Source organism: Bubalus bubalis, chromosome 21 (genome assembly GCF_019923935.1).
Source record: "Bubalus bubalis isolate 160015118507 breed Murrah chromosome 21, NDDB_SH_1, whole genome shotgun sequence".
Classification (NCBI taxonomy): Eukaryota; Metazoa; Chordata; class Mammalia; order Artiodactyla; family Bovidae; genus Bubalus; species Bubalus bubalis.
Window position 1 is genome coordinate 29,801,033 of NC_059177.1, and position 24,025 is coordinate 29,825,057.

The window sequence follows — 24,025 nt, forward strand, 5'->3', positions numbered from 1 at the left end:
GGCTCTCTTCTTACTTCATTTTTTAGAAGATTATAAAGTCGGGGGCCATTTTCAGGTTAAAAGCAGGATGTTTTTGCTATGCAATGAAGGTTATTGTCTAAAAGTGACTAGCAACCTTTTACGATCTTTCTGTTTCAACCTATTGCATGTATTTCAGGTAATATCCTCAGAATTAATCTTTCTTTCATCCTTTGGTCCCTTCTGATTTGTTAATCTTCAGTACTCCATTCTGCATTAAAAAGAATTGCTTTTGTTCTAGTATTTTTTTAACATGTCCCTAAGATGATAATCCGGAGAAGGCAATGGCACCCTACTCCAGTACTCTTGCCTGGAAAATCCCATGGATGGAGGAGCCTGGTGGGCTGCAGTCCATGGGATTGCTGGGAATCGGACACAACTGAGCGACTTCACTTTCACTTTTCACTTTCCTGCACTGGAGAAGGAAATGGCAACCCACTCCAGTGTTCTTGCCTGGAGAATCCCAGGGACAGGGGAGCCTGGTGGGCTGCCGTCCATGGGGTCGCACAGAGTCGGACACGACTAAAGCGACTTAGCAGCAGCAGCAGCAGCGAGATGATAATCTTTAACAGCATAATCCTTAAAGTGTATTCTCCCCTATGTCCCCCCCACCACTTTCAGAGTATACATTTCCCCAGGTTAGAGGTGCTAATTAGTGTGCTGTTCTTAAGGCACCATTCTCATTTTCCATCATCTACCATCCACCATTTGGAGATTCCAATTTGACGTGTCTAAAATTGGAATGAGGTCTGGATGTTAGGATTATGTTTTTAAAGGTACTCATTTCCTTCTAAGGTGCACCCATGGCTGAGGGCCACTGACAAAGCATAAAGGAATATGTTTCTGTAGAAAAGCTGCTGCTTCACTAATGCTGCTTTATGAGATGCCCGTCTAATTAGAAGTCATGCGTGTAGCTTTCGTCTTTGTCTTTTCTTGCAACCCTCAAGAGTAGTTATGATCTCCAGACATAAACGAATGCATTTTCTTTTTCCTGTCCACCCCTCCCATATACTACTTCTAGAGGGAAGTTTGCAGAAGGGTCCCCCTGGAGCACTTTAGTGTCAGTTACATAGATCATTGGAGGAGTCAATTCAAAGTTCCTCAGAATAAGATTAGGGAAGCAGGCCTGGGTCCAGCCTAGCTGGTCCCTTGGCTTTCCTGCGGACACTGTGGTGGGGCGTGGGGCCCCAGCTTCTCTCTCGTACTCTTTAAATCCATCCTCCGAGGTGACTCAGCTTTTGAACCCCCAAGCAGACACTCCCCTCTACCTGTCCCACTTTCCCATACATCCCAGGATTCTATTTTACTGGGCCCCTAAATCATCACGGTGCTTTATAAAGTCCAATATTGCAGCAAACTGTAACTAATCACTCACTCTAGTAAGCATATCAATCAAACATAGGTATATCACAAAAGATTGAAAGCAAGAACGTGAAAAATCATGGTACGAGCATGATTTCTGATGATAGAATGCACTGGTTTACCTGTATTGTATACATAAAGAGCATGCATCTTTGTGTCCACAGGGGATTTTCATCCTTAACGAAGCGTGAATCATGCCAGCCAGGCAAAACCACGGCCTGATCCTTGGAGCTGCGACTGAGAAGAATAGTTCCAGGCTTTTCTTACTGTAACCCAGAGTTTCTCAACCTTGACGCTTCTGACTTTCTGGGTCAGTTGAGTTTTTGTTGTGGAGCTGTCCAGTGCATTATGGAATGTTTAGAGGCACCCCTGGTTCCTGTCCTACTAGCTGATGGTAGTTCCTCTGAGTTGTGACACCCAAAAGTGTCTCTGGATATCAGCAAATGTCCCCAGGGGTTAGGGGCTGGGGTAGATTGTCTACCTGTGAGAACCATTGGTTTATCCTGAAGATATTTTGTATCTGCTTGTATAAGGTTTTGTTTCAGTATTGTACAAAATTTGAAATGACAGTATTAAAAAAAAAGTTAAGCCTCCCAGTGGGGTTTTACAAAATTGGTATTCTAAAAATTAAAAAGAAAAAGCCTATCATTTTGCATTCAAAGTCATGGAGAGGTAAACATTTCGTACACTTAAACAGTGTGTATACTGTTTAAAGAAATACCAGTTTTAGGTCAGCTCTTCATTTTACTGTGTTTCAAGGAAGACATTTTTATATTAAGTCACTCTTTAAAGCTTGAGGGGAAGGGCTCAGGTAAGATAATTTGAGATGTAACATTTCACATCTTCAGAGTGCACAAACTTCCACATTGTTGGAATCCACTTTTTTCTCATCTTTTTGAGAGAAATAATTTATGAGAAATATTTTTGTAGCAGAAACTCAGTGCTTCCCAGGTAGCACTATTGGTAAAGAACCCACCTGGATCAGGAAGAATCCCTGGGGCGGGGCATGGCAACCCACTCCAGTATTCTTGCTGGAGAATCCCATGGACAGAGGAGCCTGGTGGAGCTCTAGTCCATAGGATCGCAAAGAGTCGGACACAAGTGAAGTGACTTAGCAAGCAGAAACTCTCAAAAACTGCATAGGGAGTATTGGAGAAAATTGTGTTTTATTAAAGGTAGGTCTGAATAGCCTTTGAGAAGTTTCACAAGTGGAGTTTTCTCAGTGCAACTTGGAACAGGTCTGTCATAGGTCTGTCCCTATGGACAAGGCTGAAGTTGACATGAGTGTATGTGGTTCATTCTTCAAAGCAAACAAGCAAAACAATCACTTTTTATTATGGAATTTCTTAAACATCAACAAAATTAAGCAAAATTGTTTAAGGAAGGCCCACAACTCCATCATCTAGTGTGTTATCAACAGCAGCAACTCAACACCGGTATCACCAGAGCTCTACCCACAGCCTACCGCACCCTCAAGCTGTCACCTCTCCTGTCTTGTCTTGAAGCAAATCAGTTTGGCCCCTTCTCCATAGGGCCCATGCTGGGATAAGATGGCCACAGCCTTGTGTGTCAGCAGTAACATCAATGCTTTTTCTTTAAGGTGGCTCTCTGCTTAGTTATTGCCACGGTCCTTTCACTGATCAACCTTTCCTCCTAAACATTTCCACTTAAGACATATTTTTGAAATCCCAAGTTGGAGTTTGAAATGGAAGAATAATACATTTTTAGACCCAGGACATGGATATATGAATAAATATTTATTCTTGTATAAATTTTTAAAAGAAAAGATTTGCTGCTCAAAGTAAAAAATTTTCAGAAAAATATTTGCTAACTATGTGTCATCATTGGGTTCTGGGAAGTTAAATGTTGTCTACAATCATTAGTCTTTCAGACAACTGATGTTAATACTCTCATTAATTTTCCTGGATTCAGTTAGAGAGGGGGAAATTCCCTGAATGGAAGTCGTGGCTGGTAGACTTTAATTGTCTCCCACAATTCATTCATTCTCAAATTCTCTTTTTCTTTTCTCTCTTCCCTCTCTCTCCCCACCTCCCTCCTTTTTCTCTCTACCCTTGCCTCTTCCCCAAGAGGTTTTAGCTGGGCCACTCAATATGACATCTAGACACTGCTTTTACCAGCAGCCCTTGCCACATATGACCATATGACTGAGTTCTTAGCAATGGAATGTGGGCAGAAATGATCTGCCTTATGGGCTTAAAAGTAAATTGCACTCCATCAGGGAGATGCAGCATTGAATCTGGCTACTTTGGAACCAGAGAGTGAAGGCAAGGCTAACCCACCAGCAGGTCGCAGAGCAGCCTCCTGAGGAAGTCACCCAGCAGCCCAGAGAAGCGGTTCAGCCATTCTAATTCAGGGACTCTGCTAAAACACTTCCACTGCTACCTTAATCAATACAAATGGAGTCATCCTTTTCAAAAGAGCATCATTTGGTTACAGTTAAAACTTCATTCTGTGATCCTAAACACTTGGTTTCTGCGTTCTTGTGCAGTGGTTGCCCTGCCCCGCAAAATTGGTTTGGAGCTTGGAGCTGATGCTGCCACACACTCTGGGAAGACGTGACAAGATTGATGACCCACATCATGGGATTGCCTGGAGAGAACAGAGCAGATGTGAGTCAGGCCAGAGTGGCAACAGCAAGGCAGTTTGGTTGGTTTTAGTTTTTACTGTGACCAAGAGAGGCAGGGCTGGGTGAAAATTCCTCCCCACTGGGGCTGGCTAGCCCAGGGGTGGGGGAAAATAGAACGTAGAGTGTGAGGCTGGAGAGTGGTCAGAGTTCAAACATCCAAAGTGGAGTTTTCATCTTTATCTCAGTCCTGAAAAAAATATCATAATGAGAATCTGAAAACCAAACGGAACAAGAATCTTCAAATCAGAAATGGATAAACTCACATTCTTTGGTCACAAGAGCACCCCATTCACATTCCACACGCTAAGAGAATGTATAATTCTTGCTGCCTCTGTTTCAAACTCAAATATACCATCTACCCATGAATTACGAAATTTGGGAGACAGGGAGAGTCACTGAGGCTCATTACAACAGTACATTCTCTTATAACATTTAAACAAATTTAAATCTCACCAAGAGGTGCTAGAAAAAAAAAAAAAAACTTAAAATGACAAACTTTGAGTGAACAAAGCTGTTCCTCCTACTAGTAGAAAGTAAAGTCATATGCCTCTAGCAGAAGACTAATCATGCCTTTGTATAATTGTGTTCCTTTCAATAGAGGCAGGTATTAAATGTATATCTAAAAGTGTTTAATGTCATTATAAAACTTATAAAGTAACTTACAAATTAAAAAAAAATCTTTTGTTAGACCACATGTCACCCTGCTCATAAAGGATTAGAACAATTATGCAAATCAGGTTCTAGAAATAGCTCTGGTATCCCATAATTCCTCAAGCTAGATATGCAAATGAAATGGATTGTGACTGTGGGTTTAAAGCATTACACACTGTACAGTTAAACTCTTCAGTACGCCACTCTTTGGAATGAATACCCGTGACAAGGGTTCTTTCCTATTTGTTCTTCCTTTTTTCCCTTCTACTAAGAACATTGCAAATTGATCAGGATTCAGGAAGTATAGGGGGAAAATACATGGGGGGATAAAAGGAAAAAATAAACTTGTTAAATGAAAAAGGCAAGGAAAATTTCATCTCCTCATGTATTTTAAATTTTATGATCTCTAGAAAATATTTTAATAAGGCATGTATTAAGTCAGTGTTGCCACTTTAGCAATTTTTCAAAGCCTTTCAAAATTACAGCACATCTGTGTATCTTCAAGAAAATGAAACCATTTATTGCACCCTCCAGGTTCCAACACAGGTTCTAACTGGAAAACAGCGTGTGCTTCTCAGATAGCACATCCTGGCAGAAAGTTAAGATTTCCACCCTAGAGAGCAACACAGACTGGCATAACTCAGCTAATGTTATTGGGTGATGTTTTTAAATATATTCTCTCCTCTCAGTTTACATGTTTTCCACCTAGAGTAGGTTAGCCACTTAAAACTTAATTTATGAATGACTAAATTATTCCTCCTAGAAGCCAAGTGGTAATAGCTTTAATTTACCTGTCTCTTTAACGTTACTGAGAAAGAGAATTGCATTTATGCCTTGACATTGCAACTTCAAACATTTGTGTATGTTTTCTCTGTATAATTTGAAGTGACTTGGAGTCTTCAGGCTTTCAGATATAAATTGAAAGCTGTTTATTTATCTTAAATGCCTGCAACCAGTATAACAGGGTGAACTAAGACTTTTCTTCTCCTTTTCCCTTGAGCAACAGCACAAAAATACCCTTTTGTGTAGTGGGAGCTGCTATGCCCCCTTCCTTTGGGAGGGGAGAGGAGTGGTCTTCTTGAGAGCTACCTGTTTGGTTTCTATTCAGGTCTGATATTTTTAATCTAATCTGCTGACTCTCCCTGCAAAAAAATTTTATGTAACAAACTTGCTCCATTACAACAACCACATCCCTTACTGGCCCTTGAGCATTCACATAGAATTGGAATGGAAAACTATGAAGAGAGAATTCATGTGGTTTTATTTCCCTTAGAGAAATTTATTTTGAAAAGGGACCCCAGAGTGAGGAGAATATGGGATTCAGAAAGTTGGAGAAGATGCAAAATGGACAAATTTTTTTCCATTTTATGATTTTTTTCCCCCCACTTCCCTCATTGAGCAACCAGAGATAGACTGCCTAGGGCCCTTTCTGGGCAATTGGCTATGAGGTCTTGTTATCCCAAGCTTTTTAACTAGATCTCTCTTCTGGTATAAATTATGTTCTGCCTTGATTTATGGTTTGAGGCACATTTGCCAGGTTTCTCCAGTTAGCTTGCTACCTCATCAGCAAGAAAATTGGACCTTTCTTATCTCCATGTTTCCCTGCATTGCCCAAAACAGAAACCAGCTTCTTAGAGGCTTGTAATACCTATGGATTAGATGGATTCATTCAGGTGGTTTTGCAGATTGCTATTACTAAATTTATCATATCAAAAGCTTAAAAATATACTGATCATGGTAACAGTTTTTATAAAATGCAATTAAATAGAACCAGTCTTGTAATAGGTATTTTAAAAAATCTTCCAGATTTATTTCAATCTAAGAGATAGTCTCATCTAGTTTATTATTTTTTCCAGAGCCAGGTTAATCTAACAGCTAACAACAGGCTGAATGATCTGATAATTGGAAATGTGAATAAATGAGTCTAATTTTTTAAAATTTGTGAATACAATTCCAGGATATCAGGCATATCTGTCAAGAGAGTGGAGAGGATAGAGTTGTTTTAAGTATTGTTGAAGTTAATTGTTGCTTCAGATGACAGGCTTTCAGAATATTAGTGCCTGAAGCAATAGCAGCATTTTTTTGAAGACCAAAAATCTAAAATCTAGAGATATGAGGTTGCTTCTTTGGGTAAGTAGCTCAACAATGTTAACTTAGATATCTGCTCTTTTTATCTTTCTGGTCTGCTGTTTTCACCATGTTGACAGTATCTCTTCTCATGGTTGCAAGAATGCTGCTATGGCTCCAAGCATCACATCCCCAGCAAAAATATACCAAAAGGAAGGAAAAGGAAGGGCAAGAGGGCTCTGTTCTTGGGATGAATTAGACCCCAAAAGTCTTGTCCAAGTTGAAGAAAAAGCGTAAAGAACTCCTTGGACTTAGATCAAATTTGCTTTTAATTCTTTTTACTCCAGAAACAGCTATTGAGAATAAACTATGCAAAAAATATTGTTATGGGTCTAGAATATTAATGGGTAGAGACAGTTTCCCATTACCTCCTTTACCCCTCCCAGAGAAAGTCTTGAAGTTCAGTGGTTGTGGAAGGTCACACAGAGGGACACATCTACCAGGGGATTGAAAAATGGTATATTGGGTCTGCCACGTTTTATAATTTCACCCGCCTGAAGTCACAGACAGCTTGAAATGCCAGGAAGCCAGGAAGCCTGCTACTCAGTCCACTGTGGCACTCAGATCTAATGACTGTGTTTGGAGACTTAAAAATCTTTTAGGACCTGCATGGGGACAACATGTCTCTCTCTATAGAGGTTGTTGTTGTTCAGTCATGAAGTCATGTCCAACTCTGTGACCCCATGAACTGCAGCATGCCAGGTTCCCTATCCTTTACTATCTCATGGATCTTGCTCACAGTCATGTCCATCTAGTCGGTGATGCCATCCAACCATCGTTTCCTCTGTCATCCCTTTCTCTTCCTGCCTTCCACTTTCCCCACTATCAGGGTCTTTTCCAGTGAGTTGGCTCTTTGCATCAGGTGGCCAAAGTATTGGAGTTTCAGTTTCAGCATCAGTCCTTCCAATGAATATTCAGGACTAATTTCCTTTAGGATTGACTGGTTTGATCTCCTTGCAGTCCAAGGGACTCTCAAGAGTCTTCTCCAGCACCACAGTTTGAAGGCATCAATTCTTCATCCCTCAGCCTTTTTTATTGTTCAGCTCTCACATCCTTACATAACTACTGGAATAAACCATAGCTTTGGCTATATGGAGGTTAGTTCACCCTTTATGTCTGAAAGCTCACCCTATATGTTTGAAAACTTAACAGCAGTTGAGTTGGGGAAAGAGGGAGTAAGGACTTTGGACACAAGAAACAATGCACGCAAAACAAGTTGGTGTGACCCAGTATGATCTGTTCAGAGCACTGCCAGTGACTTGGACTGGCCGGATCTCAGGCCTGAGCAGGGAGTGGGAGGAGGTGAGACCAGCAGGGGAGTCGGGAGCCTTGGGACGCACCAGGATGCAGAGAGGTATACACCGTGCACCACGAGAGCCCAGCAGAGTGGTGAATGGGCTAAGAAGGCCTTCCAGAAATCTTGGATCTGAGTCCAGCACAACCCTGACGTTTACCCAAGACCAAGGGTACAGCTGTACAGGTCAGTTCTGCTCGCACCATCCCAGTTATCAAATATTGTGAATATTGTCTCTGCCCTAGAGGAGTTGGTGAGGGATTCCCCACACAGAGAAGGGGGACGGGCTTCCTAGTTATAATTTATACAAAGGCAACCAGAGAAGGGAGAAATGGAAATACAAGGGGAGGATGAGGCCAGAGTGGTGGAGGGGCCAGACCGCAGTAGGCTCCCTGTGGCACACCAGAAATTTGCACTTGAGCCTATGGGTCATGGAAAGACTGAAGAGTAGAACCAATCCTACCGACCCAATGATCCCTTCCTGAACCGGGGATCTTGAACCTCTTACAGGCAGGGGACTTGAGGATGTAGATGACTAATGATGAAACCAAAGGCTCGGCAGAAGTGCTTGTGTCATTTTTTATTTCTTTCCAAAGGAGGGAGAAAGGAAGGAAAAAAGAGAAAGGGAAGGAAAGGAAGAAAATAAAGAAATGGGAGGAAGGGGAGGAATAAGAGAGGGAGGAGGGAAAGCAAGAAGAGGAAAAAGGGAAGAAAGGAAAGGGAAGGAAAAAAAGGTGGAAACCAGTACAGCAAGACTGACAAGATTCGGCAAAACTTGGCTGAATAGTGGAAATAGAGATTCCTATGTATTATTATGATTATTAATTTGTTCTTTGCTTCTGCATTTTACTTGAGATACTTCATTTTTAAAAAAATGAATGGTCAGGTGGAAATCTAAGTAGATAGAAGTCTTTCTGCAAAGTGATCTGACCATATGGTATCAAAAGACCTAAAAATGCTCACTTTTGACCCAAGAATTCCATGCCAAGATACCCAGAGAAAGATTTATAAACAAGCCATTATATTTTCTTTTGCTTCAAGTATAGACATAACTCATTTGTTTCACTCAGGGAGGAGCAGGAGCGTTTATGCTAAATAAATTTTTCAATTAAAGAAATCAACTATTTTAATGGAAAGTGAAGTGAAATCGCTCAGCTATGTCCAACTCTCTGTGGATCCCATGGACGGAGGAGCCTGCTAGGCAAGCTCCTCCAGGCAAGAATACTGGAGTGGATTGCCATTTCTTTCTCCAGGGGATCTTCCCGACACAGGGATCGAACCCAGGTCTCCTGCACTGCAGACAGACTCTTTACCATCTGAGCCACCACGGGCTCCTATGTTAATGGAAGTCTTCCCCAAATACATTGTAACTATCCTGGTACAATGAGTATTCTGAAACACAACTAACCTTTTCCTGATGATTTTTTTTATTAATGTGAATTAATAATCAAAATACAGGCTTAATAAATTCAATGTTGAAAATAGCTCTTGAGGTGCGAGGGGATTTTTGCTCCTGCACAGTATTCCCTTGGACAGCTAATTTCTCTGCCTGTCTTGGTTCTTTCTTCTTCCTTTACGGCTGTCATTTCTCACTACCTGTCACCTGTTTCCTCATTAGAAATCTGTCATCCAATCAGAACAAAGCAAAACACAACCAGATCAAGTTTGTACACATGGTAAATCCATGTTCGAGCAGAGGCCTGCAAGTCTGCCTCCAACTTCTGGGAATCTTGTTAAAAATGCTTTTTTCTGGGCCCCATCTCAACTCCTTCTAATAAGCATCTCTGGACCCTGCAAGTACTTAAGGTAGTTATTATTATGAATGTTAACATTTGGGAATCCCTGAGTTATAGATTCTCCTGTGAAAAAATATCCATGCACTCAAGGCCATATAAAGCCCACAGGATGTCTCTGTGCCCTTGAGCTACTTGCCTATGGGGTCGCACAGGAGTTAGCACTGACGGACTGGTTCCTGTGCCATGGCAGGTGCTAAAAGTTCTGAATATCACATGGGCTTAGTGACTTCTAGTTTTTGAGCTTGGATCACTTAGGTGGGTGGAGGGTTGGATAAGGAGATACGTACTTTCTGGACCTGACTTTAGGTAAGCCGAGATATCTGATGAGTAGCCCCTGGGTAATTAATGTCTACCTGGTCTATGATCTGGGGAGAGATAGGCTAATAATTACTCATGTCTTCCAAATATGAGACTCTCTGCATAGACTGATTGATATTTACAGAAAAAAATTTAATAATGCTGACCATTCACCTGAGATAAGCCAGCCACACCCACTTCTTATAACTTAATCCATCTTGGACTGAATATTTAATAGTTTACATTATGCCCAATTGAAATTTCAATATATTTACTGCACCTATGTTAATTATTTTCTCAAAGTGATTACTCTGCTCATACGCATGTTTTATAGATGCATTAAAAAGTTCTAAAACTATATATATACTGTTTCTTTCCTTTAAGAGAAGATCTTCAGATTTTTATGTTGCATTTTAAGTAAACAAGCCTCTAAATGTCTTTGAAATTACAGTGAACCAAACAGTATGCACTAAAAGGATAATAGAACATGAGTACCTTACTTAGAGGGATATTACCACCTGTCACAGCCTCAAACAACAACAGCATCAAAAACCCACTCCAGAATGAAAATACTGGTATATTTATATAATGCAAAGAGAAATACAGATATAAACCCTCAAAACGGAAGATACATTGATAAAAATGTAGCATTGTAAGCGAAAAAATATTGTACAGTACTTGCAGAATTTATCTTTCAATTTAAGGTTACAATGTGCCTAACAAATAAATAGTACTTCAAATTATAGTTCTCATTATTAATTTAAAATAACCATCAGGAGAACAGCACAGCTTAACCTAGCAAACATTTTAAGGAAATGCTTTGTCTCACAGAAGTAGAGTATCATTATAGTCCATCCATTTATACCATGAACGAAAGAAGAACAATTTTCAAAGTGGAAATCAGTTTCATAAAACGGAATAAAACTGGGCTCCTCAAAGCAAAAACTGTTTCCATAAAGTTTTTTAATTTTTATTGGCCAAAAATACCTGAACAGTTTTGATGTCGTACTCTGCTTGTCTCAGAGAGCCCTCCCAATCCATCAACCACAATCAGTACATACAAAAACATGCAATACTGTTATTTTCTCCACACCATTACTAACCAAAACACTTTTTACTCTTTTGAAAGGTGCAATTTTACAGAAATGTTGCCACTCAAGATTGGTATAATACAGAGAGCAGTTTGTCACTGACGGGCATTTCCTAGTGTATAAAGCAAGGTAGGAAACAAATCTTACTTGTGTTGTTACCTATTAAAAATGACTTCCTTGCTACTCTCTCCCATCTCTGCTCTTTAAATTCACTATCAATACTGAACAAAGTTCTCAACGCCTTCCAATGAACCAGAGCAGTCCAGCTGACCCCAGGCCGGCAATTCAGAGGGAACTCGAGACAACTTTCCCTCTGTCTCCTGCTTCCAACAGAAGACCCTCAAGAAATCGAACTGGTGAAGCCCCTCTGGGTTCCTCTACTTCACTGCAAAATGTAATGCCACTTGAGGTTGTCAAAAATAGCTTCTGTAGAAAACTGGCCATGGTCTTTAGGAAAGGTTGCATGAAGAAAATTAGCCTTTATTTAAAAAAAAAGAAAAAAGTAACACATGGCATAAAAGACATCAGTACAAGTACAAAGACTCCAGGACCTACTGTCAGGATGAAAATATATTTAGGAGGACAATCGCAGGAGCTGGGGTGGGGTTGGGACTTCCAAACCCTACCCCTGTACAATTGGAGTCTGTACAATCCAAGTGATGATGCACTTCGAGAGTCGTTTTGAAGGCAGCGTAGAAAATTAAAAAGGGGGCTGAAGGGGCAGAAAAGACGTCACTGTCCAAGCCAAACAGAGAGGCCGGGCTGGGGTGCAGGTGGCGGTAGGGCCACTTATAAACCGATGCCTTTCAAGTCGCAGGGGAGGGTGGCCTGGGTGGCCTGGGGGCTCTGGCAGCAGGGGAACTGGGCGCGGAAGCAGTCCCTGAGCTCCCTGTTGAAGAGGAAGCACACGACGGGGTTGATGCCGGCCTGCGCGAAGGTCAGCCACACGGAGGCCGTCAGGTAGGCCTGGGGGACGGCGCCGGGCCGCACCAGGACCCGCAGGTAACTGGCCACGACGTAGGGCCCCCAGAGGAGCAGGAAGAGCAGCGTGACGGCGTAGAACATCTTGCACAGCCTCTTCTCCGTCTTGAACTCCTCGAGCACGAGGAGGCGGCGAGCGCCACGACCTGGCCCGGCCGGCCGGATGCCCACGAGTGCCGGCGGCGTGGGCCCGCGGCCGAAGCCGGCCGTCCAGTTGGCGGCCGCCTGGCCGGTGGCGCCGGGGCCGTGGAAGGTCCAGTCGTGGCTGACGGCGGGCACGAGGCGCGCGGGCCGCATCTTGCGGCGGTCATGGATGAAGAAGAGCAGGCGGAGGTAGACGAGGTGCGTGGCGCCCACCACCACGGCCAGCAGCAGCAAGAAGCCCAGCGCGCCCGGGGCGCCGTCGGGCCGCTGCTCCAGGGCGCACGGCGCGTCCTCGTCGTCGCCGCCGCCGCCGCCGTCCAGCACGGGCGGGAAGGCCGCGGCCAGCGCCAGCGCCCAGGCAGCGCACACCAGCATGGCGGCGCACGGCCAGCCGGCCAGGCGTTCGGCGTAGAAGCGGTGGTGCGCGATGGCCAGGTAGCGGGTGACGCCCACGCCGAGCAGCAGGAAGGCGGCGTGGAAGCAGAAGAGCGCGGCCAGGAAGGCGAGCAGCTTGCAGCCCAGCGCGCCCGGCGGCGCCCCCGCGGCGGCCGCGGCCCGCCGCGCGGCCAGCATGACGGCCGGGAGGCAGGCGAGCGCGCGCAGCCCGTCGGCCAGGCACAGGTCGAGCAGCAGGTAGTACGGGGCGCGGTGCAGGCTGCGCTCCCGAACGATGAGCAGCGCGAACAGCACGTTACCCGCCAGGCTTACGCACAGCAGCAGGCTGAGCGTGGCCAGCTTGAGGCCCAGGGCGGCCGCCTCCCCACCGCCGCCGCCTGCGCCGCTGCCCGGTTCGCTTGCGTTCGCCATCGCGGCCTCCCCGGGCCGGGCGCCGCGCTCCGCTCCGGGGCCGCCCCCGGCCTCTCCGCTCTGCAGGCCTGCCTGCCGACCGGGGCTCGGCCACCTGCGAGGGTCCCCGGCGAGCTCCCCGGGCCGGCGGGGCTCAGCCCCCGCCCGGCTGACCCCTCCTCGGCTCCCCGAGCTGCCGCCGAGCCGCCGCCATCTCAGGAATGGTGCGCGCAGGAGGCGACGGCCACTCCCTGCGCCTCGGGCGCCGCGGGCTTCACTGCGGACCGGGCCGCGCCGCCGCCCGCAGCCTCCTGCATCCTTCTCCTCCTCCTCCTCTTCCTCCGCTGCCGCCGCCGCCGCGCCTCTGGGTTCTGCCCCCCGCCGCCGCCGCCGCCGCTGCCGCCGCGGAGCCCCCTCCCCTCCGCCGGAGCGCGCCGCGTGGCCGCCGCCGCCGCCAGCCCCGCCGAGGCATCCCGCGCCGCCCGGGCCGGGCTGGGCTGGGGGCGCCGCCGCCGCAGCTGCGGGGCAGGAGGCGGCCGGGAGGGAGGCAGGGCCCAGGACGCGAGGTGGCGACAGGTCGCGTTTGGCCCCAGGTAACGGGGTCCTGCGGCGGCGCCCGGCGCCCGCCCTGGGGTCACGGTGGCCGTGCGCGGGGTGGTGGGGGGAGCTTGCCTGGGATGCTAAGGTCGGGAGGCCTCGTGGATTGGGGCGGGGGCGGTGGACAGGAGGATCTAGAATGAACTCTATACCCGCAAGCTAATAGTGATTAAGAGTCATCACCATCATCTTCACCGCAGCCCTGTAACCTCTAGTATTCAGGTCAGCACTGGTATGGGTGCTGATGTTCTGGGGAGCTTTACCAGCATTATCTTTCTCCGTGTTCACAGTAACGACAAAGTTGGTTCTATTCTTAAACCCACTTTCTGTCTAAGGAAGCAGGGGCTTGGAGGTCAAGGGAGTTGAGAGCTGGAAAGTGGTAGAGCTGAGATTCAGATTTCACTCAACCTGATGTCCAGGGCTGGACTGAGCGACTCTGGAGGCTACCCTGCTTTCTGCCTCATTCGTGGTCCCAGCGAAGACTTTTGCTAGGGATAAGAAATTCAGCATTTTCCCTTAAGTGATTTGGAAGGTTAATCTCACGCTGCCTTCCTCCCAGGATATGAGTTTTCTGGGTTAGCCTGAAAGGCAGCCTGTTCCTGTCCTCAGCTGCTCCAGATTCACTCCCGTCTTTGCAGGGGCTCTTTCCTCTGCCTGGGCCAGCCCCTCAACAGGTTCCCCATCGTCTGGGCCATTCTTCTGCCCAGGCTAGCTTACCCTGTACCACTGCCCATTCATTTCCTTATTAGCACTTAATATTTATCATTAATGTTTCAACTAATTTCTAAGCTTCCAGAACACAAGGGACTGTGTCTGATTTTTTCTAACTCTGTATCCCCAATGGTTGGGATGGAGGAGCCAGAATTAAGACATAGGTTCTTTCTTAGGTACACTCATGGGTTGTTTTGTTTTGTTTTTTGCTTTTATGCGGAATATTATTTATTGGCATGGCTGGCACCTTGGCATTTCCAGGATGATACAAGATCATAGAAAGCCTTGTCAGGCTAAAGAGTCTAAATTTTAGTCTGTAGGCAGTCAGGAACCCTTGGAGGTTTTTGAGGAAGGTGGCATGATACGAAAACTACTGATGTGCATCAGGAGGAGGATTTTGGCAGTGGTTTTTAAGACGAATGACTGAACAGAGTCAGTCTAGTCCTAGTCTAGGTCTAGTCTAGTCTAGGTCTAGTCCAGAGCCTTAGACTCAGTGAGCACAGAAATCACTGGGGATACTGTATGATTCAGGAGATCTGGCTGGGGCGGAAGAGGCTGCCTTTCTAATAATTTCCTAGGCAACACTAATGCTTCTCATCTACAGACCACACTTGGAATAGCAAGCACCTTGAGGGCCTTTGACCTTTTGTAAAAATCTAAGTGATGGCCAATGAGGGCATGACTTAGGGTCTCTAAGTGGCCAGGGATGAGTGGCTGACCAGGCAGGTCTACAAATATTTGATTTGTTTATAGACAATAGGACTAGATTTTGATGGTATTTTGGTCAGGAATTACATTTTGATAATAGTAGCTAAAAAATGTATAGGAGTTTATTTTCCTCATGAAACAAGAAGTCTGGAGGTCAGTGGCTGCTGACATTGAATTACTGGCTGAAGGACTAAGTCTCTGAAAACCTTTTAGCCCTTTCCTCGTGATCAATAGGCTGTTGACACCCCAGCCATTCCCTCAGCATTCCAGGAGAAGAAAGGAAAAGCAAAGAAGACCAAAAGTGTGCCTGCCATATAAGTGGGTCCCCTCTGAAGAGTTTTCTAGAAGGCTTACATGATGACAGACAAGTCAGTGGTTACCACTATCAGCATAGGATACTGGGGAATGATTTCGCTTTTAAATTTTTTGAGCCAGACATATAGCTGCAGAGAATGAGATCCAGCCTTGATGTGGACATTTGCACTTGGGCTGCATCTGCCCAGAGGAAGGGATGCCTTCTTTTAATGCACACAGAGTCACCAGCTCCAGTTCCTTTATGACAGTGTTACTGGGAGCCTGTATTTACTGAACACATGCTGTGTGCTGTGCAGTATGCTGAATATATGATGTGTGTTATCTCTTATAATTATGATAAGGGCCATTTGTGGTAGATACTACTATGGTTACCATTTTGCAGATGAGACGGAGTGGGTAAATAACCTGTTCAGGCTTTCACCAAAAGTAAGTGTAAGACCTGGGATTGGAAGAGAGAGTGTTTGACTCTAGAGCCCGTGCTCATAACCAGCGTATGTAATGCCCGTTCATCGTAATGGCAAAGAAAGTTATTAACTTTCTAAAAATAAGCAGCCTACTGATATTCATGTCCAGGTGTGCGTGCATGCTTAGTCGCTTTGGTATTGTCTGGCTCTTTGCGACTCTTGGGACTTGAGCCCGCTAGGCTCTTCTGTCCATGGAATGCTCCAGGCAAGAATACTGGAGTGGGTTGCCATTTCCTTCTCCAGGGGATCTTCCCAACCCCAGGGTTCAAACCTGGCTCTCCTGCATTTCAGGCAGATTCTTTACTGCTGAGCCACCAGGGAAGCCCAATGTTGATAGACACAGAACTAAAGCCCCTTCAAAGAGGGGAGAGATTTCAAAACCGTCTAATGCAGCATTTGGATTGTGTAAACTCATACATGGCTTAGTGGGCAGTACCATCCAGGTATTCTTGCTCCTAGGTTAGTACCCTTCCCACGTCGATGAAATCTTCACATGTAATGAACACATGACATTTCACTAAACCTCTTGGAATCTCAAATGTTCCCATGTATAAAAAGAGAAATTGGACCAAATGATTTCTGAGGGTCCTCACCTCTGAGGTGTAGTGTGTATATGAGAAAATGAAAATTAAGTGTTTATATGATCCTGAGTGCTGAGAGATTTGTTTTTCAGAAATGGACCTGAAAAAAAAGACATTAGTTCCCTATAATTTAGATTTCTCTGGTGTTTCATACTTCTCTCTGTGACTTAATGTACTTCTCTTTGGGATTTGGTTTAGTCATCTACCCAGCTTCAAATAGCCCAAGCAGCTGTAGAAAATATAAAAATCGTGACTCTCAAAGCATTTATATGCCTGCTTCTTTCATTGTCACCGTTTGTTCGGAAGATTAATACTTAAGGAAGAACTATTAACATTTCATTGCTGGAATCAACTACTTTCCTTTTATTGTTTCTAGGAAGCTTCACACAAGAATTTAAAATACTTTCTTAGGTACCAAGTTGAATTGAATGCCAGCATCTCAAAGCATAATAGCTATGTGGGATTTTTCACTATAAGAAAAATTTTGCTTATAACATTGTTTTTCCTTTGTCCATAGATAGAAAAGTTGAGATTTCCACCCCAAATTAGCTCTGTTGCTTCTTTGCTGCACAGGTAGATGTTGTGTGCGGTAATGGAAATCTGCTGTTTGGAAGACTAGTTGACAGGCCTTGACAGATTCAGTCAAGGCCACAGTTCCCATAATCATGGGAGATTGTTTTGCTGACATCTTCTGTCCAGCCTCAGGCTTCTGGCTTCTAGTCATCTGCCAGGGCACACTGAACATCAAGTTAGAGAAAGTTGGTTTGACTTAATTGCATCCCAACTCTTAGAAAACATGAACCGAAGTCTGTGCCCAGTTGGTATTGAGTTATCAGAGGATAGCCATCAGTTTGGCCTCTTCATGGGAGTCGGTTCTGACTTCAAGACTGAAAACGAGCTTGGGGTTAAGTATAGCTTAGTTCATATCCAAGTCCCACTAATTATTAGCATGTATCCTTAGGAGCTTCCCTGGTGGCTTAGATGGTAAAGAATCTGCCTGCAGTGGCTTCCGTGGTGGTCCAGTGGTCAAGAATTCACTTGCCATGCAGGAGATGCAGGTTCTTTCCCTGGATTGGAAAGATCCCCTGGAGGAGGAAATGGCAATCCACTCCAGTATTCTCACCTGGGAAATCCCATGGACAGAGGAGCTTGGTGGGCTATAAGTCCATGGGGTCACAAAAGAGTTGGACACAACTTACAGAGTAAACAACAACAACAACAACATCCTTAGGCAAGTCCTTTACCTCCTTTGAACCTCAAAGGCTTTTTTCAGGGAAGGCTGCATTACATTCAGTCCATTTACGAAAAGAGTGTAACACAAAGTGTTCACCCAGATGGTGTCTAATAAGTGGTAAATACATTTTTTGCTCTTGTGTGCGTGCGTACTCAGCCGTGTCTGACTCTCTGCAACCCGATGTACTGTAGCCTGCCAGGCTCCTCTGTCCATGGAATTTTCCAGGCAAGAATACTGGAGTGGGTTGCCATTTCCTCCTCTAGAGGATATTCCCGACTAGGATAGAACCCATGTCTGCTACATCTCCTGAAGGAGCAGGTGGATTCTTTACCACTGCGCCACCTGGGAGACCTTTTTTACTCTTACCAGACTATAAATGCCTTAGCTAACCATGGCTTGACTGACTTTTCTATTCTCCACCTCAACCTAGCTTAGGAGGATGCTGTACATATATCTTGATATTTGTGTGGCAGGTGTGAATGTCAGTCCATAAAATCAAGGGTGCCAGAAATGCATCTGCTTCATAGAAATTTAATTTCTGACTGAGTTACCGTTTTTCCTTGATGTTAGAGAAAAAGAATGGAACCTTGCTGCTTCTGGGGCTTCATCAAGGACCTTTACTTCTTCAGGATGTGCTATAATTCCAGGCTTGCACCCAGATTGCCCAGCACACAGTCGTTCAGGGTAGTCTGTGCCTATGTGTGGGAGGAAGTGATGTTTCATCACTTTGTTTCTGTCCTTATAAGCCATTTTGGTTTGGTGGTTCTTAGCTGCCTCATGTCAGATTTGGGGTATGAGAATCTGGAATAGTATTGTGTTAGTTACCTCTCAGCAGTACATGTGGGAAACCTCATACAAATGCGCCCTCTGTCGATGCTCTCTCTCCTCCCTTCTGCCTTCAGCTCTGGGGACTGCCTGTCTACTCCAGCACTGGAGAGTACTGTTCCTTCTTGTTTTTCTGGGCAGTATAATTGATCGGTTCTCCTGGGAATTGGTGGTCCCAGAAAAGTCAGGAAGCTACCTTCTGTAAACCTCTCCTTGGCAAGGAAGCCCTGGACCCTGGTATGTGCTTCAGTGAGGGGAAGGATAGGGAAAAAGAGAGGAAGAAAAATGATCAGATCCTATCTCAAAATACTGTCCTCGCTGTGTATGTTTGTTAAATGAATGACTGAAGATGTCATTTTGGCATTGTCATGGCATATTGTCACACTTCTAATAAGCAAAATATGTTTCAATGAAAGCTCTTTTAACATTTTTCGTCACATGCGAAGAATGATGTTGGACCCTTGTGTGTGTGTGTGTGTGTGTGCTAGTTGCTCAGTCATGTCCAACTCTTTGTGACCCCTTGGACTGTAGCCCGCCAGGCCCCTCTGTCCATGGAATTCTCCAGGCAAGGATGCTGGAGTGGGTTGCCATTCCCTTCTCTAGGAGATCTTCCCAACCCAGGGATCAAACCCTGATTTCTGGCATTTTGGGTGGATTCTTTACCATCTGAGCCATCAGGGAAGCCCTCGGATAAGGCTGGACCCTTACCTCTCACCATATACAAAAGTTAACTCAAAAGGGATCATAGACATAAATGTAAGAGCTATAAAACTTAAAAGAAAAGCTAAGAGTAAATTTTCACAACTTTAGGCAATAGGATAAACAAAAAGATAATCTGGATTTTATTACATTTTTAAAGTTCGTATTTCAAGTAACTCCTTCAAGAAAGTGAAAAGACAGAATGGGGGAAGATATTGTCAAGTTATATGTCTGATGAGGGAATTGTGTCTAGAATATGTGAAGAATGCCCATAAATCAACGATAAAAAGGCAAACAGTTCAGTTTAAAATTGGGCAAAGGATTTGAATAGGCATTTCTTTAAAAAGATATGTAAATGACCAATAAATACATTTAAAGGTGCTTACCATCATTAATCATTAGAAAAATGCTAATCAAAACCATAGTAAAATACCACTTCACACCTAGTGGGATGGCTGTTATCAAAAAGACAGGGAATAACAAGTGTTGATGATGATGTGGAGGAATTGGAACCCTCATGCAGTGCTGGTGCAGAAATATAAAATGATGCAGCTGTTTTGGAAAATAGTTTGGAAATTTCTCACAAGTTAAACATAGAGTTACATATGACTGAGTAATTCCACTCCTGGGTATATACCCAAGAGAAGTAGAAATGTGTCTGCTGAAAAATTGTACACAAATGTTTATAGCAGCCAAGGTGGGGAAGCAATCCAGTTGTCCATCAGTGAATGGATGGATAAACAAAATGTGAATTCTCCATATATTGGAGTGCTCGTCACTCTAAAAAAGGGAGGAAGTACTGACATATACTGCAGCGTGGATGAACCTTGAAAACATTAGGCTATGTGGAAGAAGTCACACAGAAAGATCACATAGTACAATTCCACGTACATAAAGTGACCGGAGTAGGCAAATCTATAGAGACAGAAAGCAGATTCGTAGTTGTCATGGACTTGAGGTAGAGGGGTTTCAAGAGTAACTGCTAATGAGTATTGGAGCATTTGTTTTGGGGTTGATGAAATTGTTCTAAACTTAGGTAGTAGTGATGGTTATATAACTGAATATCCTAAGAAAATACATAATTCTGAAAAAGAAACATTTCATTTTAAAGTCAGGTCACTTTTGTATCCTTGTTAAAAGGGTGCTGCAGGTCTAGACTCCGCATTGCTTTCTAAGTGAATGCAAGCCTTTAAAAGGTGTGAATTCTTGGGCCCTTCCCTGGGTTTGGCCTCAGAAATCAGTGTGTCTTGCCATATGGTTATGTGTACAAGGGTTGTGTCTTTGGTTTGCTTCAGTATAACATATTTTGATGCTGAAATGAGAAGAGGGATTAAGAAATTCTTATTTAGTCAGTAGCTTTACAGTGTAGTGTCTTCCCATTGGAAAAGCTGTTGTTTAGATTCAGCAGTGCACCAAAGTGAAAGTGAAAGTCGTTCAGTCGTGTCTGACTGCAACCCCATGGATAGTCCATGGACTTCTGCAGGCTAGAATACTGGAGTGGGTAGAGGTATTTTGCACATGCTGTCCCATTTACTTCTATAAAACTCTGTACCCCCATTTTACAGATGAGGAACCTTGAGTCTGATGTTAATTAGTGAAGTTAATTATAAAGTCTATAGAGGTAAAGTATGGTTAAAATCTGATCTGCCTGACCTGAAAGCCTGAATTGTTAGTAATTACCCATACAGGGCTGCATTGACTAACATATGAGGGAAAAACCTATCAGTACCTTGTAAATAAATACTAAACTGAAGGTTGTATTATTTGGTACAGAATTGAGAAACCATTCTGCTATGAATTTGAACAAACTCTGGGAGATAGTGAAGGACAGGGAGGTCTGGCGTGCTGCTGTCCATGGGGTCTCAAAGAGTCAGACATGACTAGAGCCACTGAACAACACCATTATGCTATAGGCAATATTTTAATTGCTTGAAAATGAACACTTTTAACATTTAGAAGAAGCAAAAATCTATACTTGTCACCACTTAACATTTCATTTTTGATATTTCTGTAAATTAGAAAATTTTTTTCAAAGAGTTAAAATAATGACTCCAAGTGAGAGAAAAGCTTTTTTATGGGACTCTTCTCTTTTCCATTATTTAATAGCCACTTCAACTCCCTCTTGTGGTTAAATCGTGTTGTGATCCTCAAGTTTGCTTTTCAGAAGGTGGACTCCATCATCAGGACAAAGATAATAGAATCAATCCCATTCCTTACATGTCCTCTTCCTGTGTATGGAATCATGATATGAATAGTACATATCAGAGTTACTACTTCTGTAATCCTCTGCCCCCTCATTTACTCAAAAATCAAATTGTTGTTCAGTAGCTAAGTCATGTCCCAACTCTTTGTGACCCCACGGACTGCAGCATGTCGGGCTTCCCTGTCCTTCACCATTTCCTGGAGTTTGCTCAAACTCATGTCCATTGAGCCAGTGATGCCATCCAACCATCTTGTTCTCTGTTGCCTGCTTCTCCTCCTGCTGCCCATTTTTCCCAGCATCAGGGTCTTTTTCAATGAGGCAGCTCTTCCATCAGGTGGCCAAAGTATTGGAGTTTCAGCTTCAGCATCAGTCCTTTCAGTGAATATTCAGGACTGACTGATTTGATCTCCTTGCAGTCCAAGGGACTCTCAAGAGTCCTCTTCCCCAGCACCAGAGAGCAAAGGCATCAGTTCTTTGGTACTCAGCCTTCTTTATGGTCCAGCTCTCACATCTGTACACGACTACTGGAAAAACCATAGCTTTGACTATACGGACCCTTGTCAGCAAAGTGGTGTCTCTGGCTTTTAATATGCTGTTTAGGTTTGTCATAGCTTTTCTTCCAAAGAGCAAGCGTCTTTTAAGTTCATGGCTGCAATAACCATCTGCAGTGATTTTGGAGCCCAAAATCTGCTACTGTTTCCATTTTTTCCCCATCTATTTGCTGTGAAGTGATGGGACTGGATACCATGATCTTAGTTTTTTGAATGTTGAATTTTAAGCCAGCTTTTTTAATCTCCTCTTTCATATTCATCAAGAGGCTCTTTAGTTCCTCTTCTGCCATTAGGATGGTGTCATTTGCATATCTGAGGTTGTTGATATTTCTTCCAGCAATCTTGGTTCCATCTTGTGAGTCATCCACCCTGGCATTTCACATGATATACTCTGCATACAAGCTAAATAAGCAGGGTGACAATATACAGCCTTGACGTACTCCTTTCCCAATTTGGAACCAGTCTGTTGTTTCATGTCCAGTTCAAACTGTTGTTCTTGACCTGCATACAGATTTCTAAGGAGGCAGGTAAAGTGATCTAGTATTCCCATCTCTTTAAGAATATTCCAGTTTGTTGTGATCTACACAGTCAGAGACCTTAGCATAGTCAATGAAGCAGAAGTAGATGTTTTTCTGGAATTCCCTTGCTTTCTCTGTGATCCAACAGATGTTGGCAATTTGATCTCTGATTCATCTGCCTTTTCTAAACCCAGCTTGTATACCTGGAAGTTCTTGATTCATGTACTGTTGAAGCCTAGCTTGAAGGATTTTGAACATTACCTTGCTAGCATGTGAAATGAACACAATTGTATGATAGTTTGAACATTCTTTGGCATTGCCCTTCTTTGGGATTATCTTCCCTGGTGGTTCAGATGGTAAAGAATCTGCTGCCATGCAGGAGACCTGGATTCAGTCCCTGGATCCAGAAGATCCCCTAGAGGAGGAAATGGCAACCCACTCCAGTATTCTTGCCTGGAGAATTCCATATACTGGCTACAGTTCATGGAGTCACAGAGTCAGACATGACGGAGTGACTGACAGTTTCTTTGGGATTGGAATGAAAACTGATAGTGTATTCATTATTGTTATTTTTATTTTAGAGAGTTACAGAGACTATAATTTTTAAGATACAGATTTTTGGAGTACATTCTTATAAAATTCTCTAAGCAGTGGGACACAAGCCCATAGAAACACACCTTTAGGGATGTACCTACTCTTTCTTGATTTTCTGTTTTACTAGTTGTCAATAACTTTCTTATAATTAAAAATGAATGTTTAACTCACAATCTGTACATGCACACATTTACACATGTATAAATTCTTCCTCCCCCAGCCCCAAGCTTTGCACTGTGTTTCGATTTAGATGAAGTGTAAAATCTTTTACTGGCCAGAATTATTACCACTGTTAAGGAGAATATCTACCAAACTAAAAGGTGGGCTTACCTTTGAGACAAGGCAGACAGATTTTGATGGTGAAACAAGCCACATAAAAAGTATTGACTTTGGCACATTTCTCCTTAGACTTCCATATGATTTTAAGATCTGATTTCAGTGTCACAGACATTGTGATTTAACAGCTACATTTCCGACCCCCTTGCTGCCACCTTTCTGCCACTCTCCTAACAGGCATAGAACTCTAATGAATACAAGTTAGTTCGAGTCAGCTTGGCATCAGTGAGGTGTGGAGTTGTTCCACCTCATGTAGTGTATTTCACAGCTGAATCATACATCGTAACTACATTACGTGAATTGTCCAACTTTTCCCCCCCTTTACAGCTAACGATTGTAGGTTTTCCCCCCCTTAAAGTAACATGTGCATGTAACCCATTTGACCTCCAACTTTTTGACAGAACCATCCAGTTTCATTCACTACAGCCAAACTCATTATCCAACCAGATGGTTGTATTTTTGTCTTTGGAGACCTTCTCTTCCATCTGATCTGAA

At 43.8% G+C, this 24,025-nt stretch overlaps 1 protein-coding gene and 1 long non-coding RNA gene across 2 annotated transcripts; one reads left to right on the plus strand and one right to left on the minus strand.

Annotated features, from left to right (window-relative positions):
- Positions 1 to 479: 479 nt before the first annotated feature.
- LOC123465259 lies at positions 480 to 7,477 on the plus strand. Its single transcript, XR_006640437.1, has 3 exons — positions 480 to 1,690; positions 3,890 to 4,010; positions 6,886 to 7,477. It is a non-coding gene; the product is annotated as an uncharacterized LOC123465259 (long non-coding RNA).
- A 3,272-nt stretch (positions 7,478 to 10,749) lies between these two features.
- On the minus strand, positions 10,750 to 13,623 carry GPR27 (G protein-coupled receptor 27). The gene has a single exon (XM_025272097.3). The coding sequence runs from the start codon at positions 13,213 to 13,215 to the stop codon at positions 12,073 to 12,075; it is 1,143 nt and encodes a 380-aa protein (XP_025127882.1). The 5' UTR covers positions 13,216 to 13,623; the 3' UTR covers positions 10,750 to 12,072.
- Between the last annotated feature and the right edge of the window lie 10,402 nt (positions 13,624 to 24,025).

Excerpts from the sequence above, each read along its gene's own strand:
- GPR27 (XM_025272097.3), bottom strand. The coding sequence starts at position 13,215 with ATGGCGAACGCAAGCGAACCGGGCAGCGGCGCAGGCGGCGGCGGTGGG.